Source organism: Myotis davidii, unplaced genomic scaffold (genome assembly GCF_000327345.1).
Source record: "Myotis davidii unplaced genomic scaffold, ASM32734v1 scaffold577, whole genome shotgun sequence".
Classification (NCBI taxonomy): domain Eukaryota; kingdom Metazoa; phylum Chordata; class Mammalia; order Chiroptera; family Vespertilionidae; genus Myotis; species Myotis davidii.
The window spans coordinates 1,222,302-1,229,327 of NW_006289082.1; the positions used below are offsets into that span (position 1 = coordinate 1,222,302).

The 7,026-nt window shown below is 36.4% G+C and overlaps 1 protein-coding gene across 4 annotated transcripts in view; it reads left to right on the forward strand.

Moving 5' to 3' along the window:
• The window catches only part of KPNA3 (karyopherin subunit alpha 3), a 94,051-nt gene that overhangs the window by 63,675 nt on the left and 23,350 nt on the right, over positions 1-7,026 (forward strand). For all 4 annotated transcript variants that reach the window (XM_015562313.1, XM_015562314.1, XM_015562312.1 and 1 more), the window contains 4 exons: positions 3,515-3,604; positions 3,788-3,817; positions 3,903-3,955; positions 4,087-4,182. In XM_015562313.1, the coding sequence (XP_015417799.1) occupies positions 3,515-3,604; positions 3,788-3,817; positions 3,903-3,955; positions 4,087-4,182 (269 nt within the window). The remainder of the gene's footprint in view (positions 1-3,514; positions 3,605-3,787; positions 3,818-3,902; positions 3,956-4,086; positions 4,183-7,026) is intronic.

A 7,026-nucleotide genomic window follows, 5' to 3' on the forward strand; every position in this document is an offset into this window, starting at 1 on the left:
TAACCCCCTGATCGGCCCTGCTCTGTGCGTGACAGGGGGTGGCGCCGCAACCTCCCCATCGACCCTGCCTTGAGTGTGACAGGGGGCGGTGCCCCAACACCCCAATCAGCCCTACCCTGAGCGTGACTGAGGGTGGCATCGCAACCTCCCAATCCGCCCTACTCTGTGTATGACAGGGGCGGCGCCCCAACTCCCCAATCAGCCCTGCTCTGAGCCCGACCAGGGGCTGCATCTAGGGATTGGGCCTGTCCTCTGCCACCCGGGAGCAGGCCTAAGCCAGCAGGTTGTTATCTCCCGAGGGGTCCCAGACTGTGAGAGGGCACAGGCCGGGCTGAGGGACCCCCCTTCCTCCCAAGTGCACAAATTTTTGTGCATCGGGGCTCTAGTCCTATATAATAAAAGGCTAATATGCAAATTGTCCCCTCGACCAGGAGTTCAACCAGAGGGTGGGGCTAGCCAGCCAACTGCCCATGGCCCCTCCTCCCAGCCAGCCCAGCCTGATTGGCCCCGATCGGGCGGGCAGTTTGGACCACACTCATGCATGAATTCGTGCACCAGGCCTCTGGTATTTCATAAAAACATACTTTCCTACATACCCAAAGTGCATCTGTCAGATAAACATATATAAATTTTTACTATCTAATCCATAGACCCAACTCATATTGCTAGTTGTTCCCAATAATGTCATTTGTAAATCTGAGATCCAATCAGGATTGAGCATTGCAGTGAGTTCTCATGTTTCTTTAGTCTCCTTCATACCAGAAGTTTCCCAGACTTTATCTTTTGAAGAGTACACACTAAATTTTTGTAAAATGGCAGATCTGGCTTTTTACAAAAGCAGATCTGGGTTTATCTGGCTTTTCTCAGATTGTTGTTATTTTAGTCAGGAATACCACAGAAGTGAAATTGTTTTCTTAGTGCATCAGAGCGGAAGGCACAGTGTTGATTTGTTCTTTACTCATGTTTATAATAACCTTTGTCACTTGGTCAAGATGCTGTCTGCTAAGTTTTCCTCCTGTAAATTAATATGTATTTTTTGAGGAGCTACTTAGTCTATAAAATACTAATGTGTGAATCTTAATATTTGCGAGAGATGTTAATTTAAAAATAATATAAAGTTGATTATTTGAAATTGCTAAAGTATGCCATCATATAAATGGAAGTTGCTAATCTCTGAATTAGCATATACTAGTATATAAACAAGTTTGTTTTTTTATTTTTTTATGTTTCATTTTTATTTTTTTAATTGTTTTATTGCTTAAAGTATTACAAAGAATATTACATATGTCTCCTTTATTTTTCCGCCCTTGACAATCCCCTGGCCTCCCCTACCCCCCAGTGTCTTATGTCCATTGGTTATGGTTATATGCATGCATACAAGTCTCTTACCTCCCCCCCGCCCCCCAACAACAGTTTGTTTCAACATGGTTACTCAAACATAGTATAAAAGTAGATGCCATGCAGGTAAGCCAGTAAGCTTCAGATATAGATGTATTTCTAGTTTTAAGTTTCTATTTGATAATGCATTTTAACACTAGTATTAGTGCCTCTTTGGTAACTTTCTATTATAATCAAACACTTCTGTAAATACTGTATTTTATATCCTTTGAAATATTAAGTTGAAAAGCATCTCAGAAATCATTTGTTCAGTTTTTATCAAATTCATTTTGGCTTAATTCTATAGACACACTAAAAAAGTTAGAGAAGCCCTAACTGGTTTGGCTCAGTGGATAGAGCATCGGCCTGCGGACTGAAGGGTCCCAGGGTCAATTCCAGTCAAGGGCATGTACCTTGGTTGCGGTCACATCCCCAGTAAGGGGTGTGCAGGAGGCAGCTGATGGATGTTTCTCTCTCATCAATGTTACTAATTCTCTATCCCTCTCCATCTTCCTTCCTCTCTGTAAAAAAATCAATAAAATACATTTTTTTAAAAAGTTCAAGAAAATTGGTGACTTACCCAAAGTTATATATTATGTGAAATGGCACAGGTTGCTATTACAAACAGTTGAAATACCATATAATGTAGAAATATATTTGCTAGTAGATAGTTCTTGTTTGTAAAAGCCAGATAGTAAGAGTTTAAATCTGAGTTTATGAGAAACTAAAAAAACAATCCCGTTTACCATTGCAACAAAAAATTAAGATACCTAGGAATAAACTTAACTAAGGAGGTAAAAGACCTGTACTCGGAAAACTACAGGACACTGGAAAAAGAGATAGAGGAAGACATAAACAAATGGAAGAATACATCATGTTCATGGATTGGTAGACTAAACACCATTAAAATGTCCATACTACCCAAAGCAATCTATAGATCCAGTGCTATCCCCATTAAAATACCAACAGCATATTTCACAAACCTAGAACAAACTCTACAAAAATTTATATGGTATTAAAAAAAACCCGAATAGCCACAGTAATCCTGAGAAAGAAGAACAAAGTTGGAGGGATCACAATACCAAATCACAAGCTATATTACAAAGCCATAGTTCTCAAAACTGCCTGGTACTGGCATAAGAACAGACATTTAGACCAATGGAACAAAACATAGTACCCAGAAATAGACCCAAGCCATTATGCTCAATTAATATTTGACAGAGAAGGTAAGAGCATACAATGGAATTAAGACAGTCTCTTCAATAAATAGTGTTGAAAAAATTGGACAGATACATGCCAAAAAAATGAAACTAGACCACTAACTTACACCATACACAAGAATAAACTCAAAATGGATAAAGAACTTAAACTTAAGACAAAAATATTTTTTTGTAAACATAAGATAAAAGTCTTAGAAGAATCTATAGGCAACAAAATATCAGACACATGTCATAGCAATATCTTTACCAGTATAACTCTTAGGACAATAGAAACTAAGGAGAAAATAAACAAATGGAACTACATCAAAATAAAAAGCTTCTGCACAGCAAAAGAAGCCATCAACAAAACAACAAGAAAGCCCACTGGGCGAACATATTTGCCAATGTTAAATATATGCACCCCTATGTTCATAGCAGCACAATTCACAATAGGTAAGATTTGGAAACAGCCCACGTGCCCATCAGCAGATGAAGTGGATTAGAGAACTGTGGTACATCTACACAATGGAATACTACGCTGCTGTAAAAAGGAAGGAACTCCTAGCATTTCCAACAGCATGGATGGAACTGGAAACCATTATGCTAAGCAAAATAAGTCAGTCAGAGAAAGATTAATGTCACATGATCTCACTCATTTGTGAAATATAATGAACAACATAAACTGATAAACAAAAATGGACATAGAAGCATCGAATAGACCATCCAATCTCAGAGGGAAGGCAGGGGACGGGGGCGGGGGGGTAAGAGAGCAACCAAAGGACTTGTATGCATGCATATAAGCATAACCCATGGACACAGACAGTAGGAGGGTGAGGGCATGTGCTGGTGGGTGGGAGTGGCTGGGAAGAGGAATTTTTATGGAGTTTTTATTAACAGTATCCTTATGGCTTCTTAACTATTTACTGGTTGCCTTTCAGAACAAAAGAGATGAACACTTACTGAAAAAAAGGAATGTTCCCCAAGAAGAAAGTTTAGAAGATTCAGATGTTGATGCTGATTTTAAAGCAGTAAGTTACCTTGTTCTTATAAACTATGTATTTAAATAAATTTTGTAATGACCAGAAAACTTCATTTTTAATCTAAGATCAATTGTACAATGATAATTAAGGTAGATTAACTTTAGTAAATGATTTTATGAATGCGATTTTGCTAACAAACTCTTTGCTGAACTATCTTTTTTTCTTTTTAAGCAAAATGTAACACTAGAAGCTATATTGCAGGTATGTTATTAATTTAATATTCTCATTTTGAAATATTTTGAAATTGATTTTTTTTTATTTCTGAAATTTACATTTGGTGTTTCAGAATGCCACCAGTGATAACCCAGTGGTCCAGCTGAGTGCTGTCCAAGCTGCAAGGTAAATACTAATTTGTCCCATCAGAGAAATTATGTCACATGTAGGGTGTCTTATTTAATAGTCTAGAAGGAGTACATTATTATTTCTGTTCATAGTTTGAAAATGATAACTTCTTACATTTCTTTTCCTAGAAAACTATTATCCAGTGACAGAAACCCACCAATTGATGATTTAATAAAATCCGGGATTTTACCAATTCTTGTCAAATGTCTAGAAAGGGATGATAAGTAAGTATGGATTTGATTCCCTGTCCACTTTTTTCAGTTAAATAAAAATTTAAGATTGTTATTTAACCAATGGGTTCAGTTTGGTTTTGCATTTATTATACTTTTTATTTGTTATGCATTTGTATGTAACTATTGTGTGATTATATTCAACAGACCTAAAGTGCTTCTCTTTATTTTCTAGGAAAATTTTAGCTTTTATTTATTGTCTTTTCTAACTTATTTCAAATATTTTGAGTGTTTATTTTTAATTTCTTAAGTAATATTTTAAAACAACCCAAATAGTGTTTGAATCACTCTTTGCTTATGAGTCTATATATAGATTAATCTTATGACTGAATGGTTTCCAGAACTGAGTAGCTCTTTGTTGTGAATATTTCAGCTGATCCATTGCTCCTCTGTGAAGTCTTTAACAGAACTTCAACCATGATTTGTTGTCCAACATCATGGTTTTATTTGTGTAAATTGAAAATAAAAGGGCTGTTCATACTTTTACAGAATACTAGTAGAAAGGAAAAAACATCACTTGGTATTTTTGGGGTACTGCCCCACTTTTGTTAGTGTTTAGAGATACCCTGGTATGCTGTATTTTAAACCTCATCAATTTGAATTAACTGGGAAGAATGTAAGTTTGCACTCCAAAAACTTTAGAACAAACGCTGATTTTGCATTTTAGAGCATTTAGACTAAAATTTCAAGTATTTTGCTAAATGTTGTCTAAGAAATATTCACTTGACTAAGTAAAAATAATGGTATTTAAATGTTGCTACTATGGATTTTCTATTGTGTGCCACAGCCACCCTTCTAAAAGCCCTTAACACTTTATTTTAATAATATCATGTATGTTTTCTTTAACAAGATTTATTTAAGTAAAAATTAAGTTTTGCTTCAGCTGTTTAAAAAACATTCTGGTCTACCTCTGCCGTTAGGGTCCTCTTTTGATCACCTTCTCTTTTATTTCTCCTTTTACAGTTTTTGGTTTAGACTCATTGTGTGGGTGTGTCTGTGAAACATGGCTTTTATATAGAAAAGAATGGTAAAAATTTGTATGCAGTCCTGTGTAACTACTTCCCAAAGCAAAAATATAAATTTTTCAGTGGTTTCTTTCTGACTTTATGGATTTGTCATTGGAAATTGTTTTGTAATATAAAAGACCATAGATTTTGTACCCTGGTTTAAATCCAGGGTTTGCTATTGACCAAAACCCAAGTGGCTTGTATACCCTCATCTATTTTTATACTCTCATCTATAAAATTTAGATGACAGGCACAGTCCCCAGTACCACAGAGAAGTGGGGCTACTGGGCAGAATTGACTTGGGTTCTCTCTGCAGATCAATTCCACCTTGGTGAAGGTTTCCTTTAAAATCATACTGATGTGGAACCCAGGTCTGCCGTACAAAATACTCAATGTTCCTGAAAGTACACAGCAGTCTTAAAGTTTGCAGCAGAAAATTTTAAAGTTTCTGCAGCAACAAGTGCAATTATTACTAATAGTGGAATAGGAATAAATCTCGCACAGGCTGCTGGAAATGTGTGTTTTTTTAAATATATTTCTTTATTAATTTCAGAAAGAAAGGGAGAAAGAGAGAGAGATAGAAACATCAGTGATGAGAATCATTGATCGGCTGCCTCCTGCATGCCCCCTACCAGGGATCGAGCCCACAACCCAGGCATGTGCCCTTGGCCAGAATTGAACGTGGGACCCTTCAGTTCGCTGCCTGATGCTCTATACACTGAGCCAAGCCAGCTAGGGCTGGAAATATTTTTCTTAAGCATGGTTCAGAACTGTAGACTATTCCTAAAGATTGGTTGGAAGTCGTTAATATCTGCTACTTGGAAGATAGGATTATCTTCTAAAAAGTATTGGTAATGTTGTTGTTAAACTGAAATTAGGCATTTAAAATACTATGAAAACACCTGTGGTTGGTGAAATAATAAAAGGTTAGTTACTTAAAAAAAGAGAAAAAGATAACTCTGTCCTTTCTTGTTATTCACACTTTTCATGTGAAGAAGGAATGCTTATACATTGAGAGTACCATCTCCACAGAAGATCTTAGCTACCTCACAGCACACACAGCTAGTTCCTTGAGGGGAGTAAATGGATTATCCAACTATGTTTTGTTACTGGAGGATGCCTCTGATAATTCTTTTGGAAATAATTCTTTTGGGAACATTTCGAAAATTAAAATTTGTTGAATTTTTTAAAATAAAAATTAAGTGGTTGTGAGGAATGGAAATGATATGTACAAAACACTAACAATATCAAGCTTGTAATAAATGTTCATTCATTGTTTACTTCTTGCACTTATTTATTTTTTCTATATGTTCTCTCTCTTTTTTTCAAATGATGTCTTAGGAGACTTTGCCTGGCTTTATAATTTTGATTTTTTTACGTCTTTTTGTTTTTCTCATTTAAGGCCCTCATTTTCAGTATTTTGCCAAACCACCGCCGAATCTAGCTTTATAACCTTTTCTCCTTCCATTCTGGGCAGCATATACTATCTCTTCTTTGATCTTACTGTTCTTTTACTTCCTCTCTGCTTCTCATACCCTGTTATTCCCTGCCTTTTGCTAAAATTCATTATGTAGTTCTTGACCTGATACTCCATTTTCTCATCTGCTTCTATTTTATTAAAGAATTTTTTATTTTTTTTAAATTATTTTTTATTGATTTCAGAAAGGAAGGGAGTGGGAGAGATAGAAACACCAATGATGAGAATCCTTAATTGGCTGCCTTCTGCATACCCCCTACTGGGGATCAAGCCCACAACCCAGGCATGTGCCCTTTACCAGAATGGAACCAGGGACCCTTCAGTCTGCAGGCCGACGCTCTATCCACTGAGCTA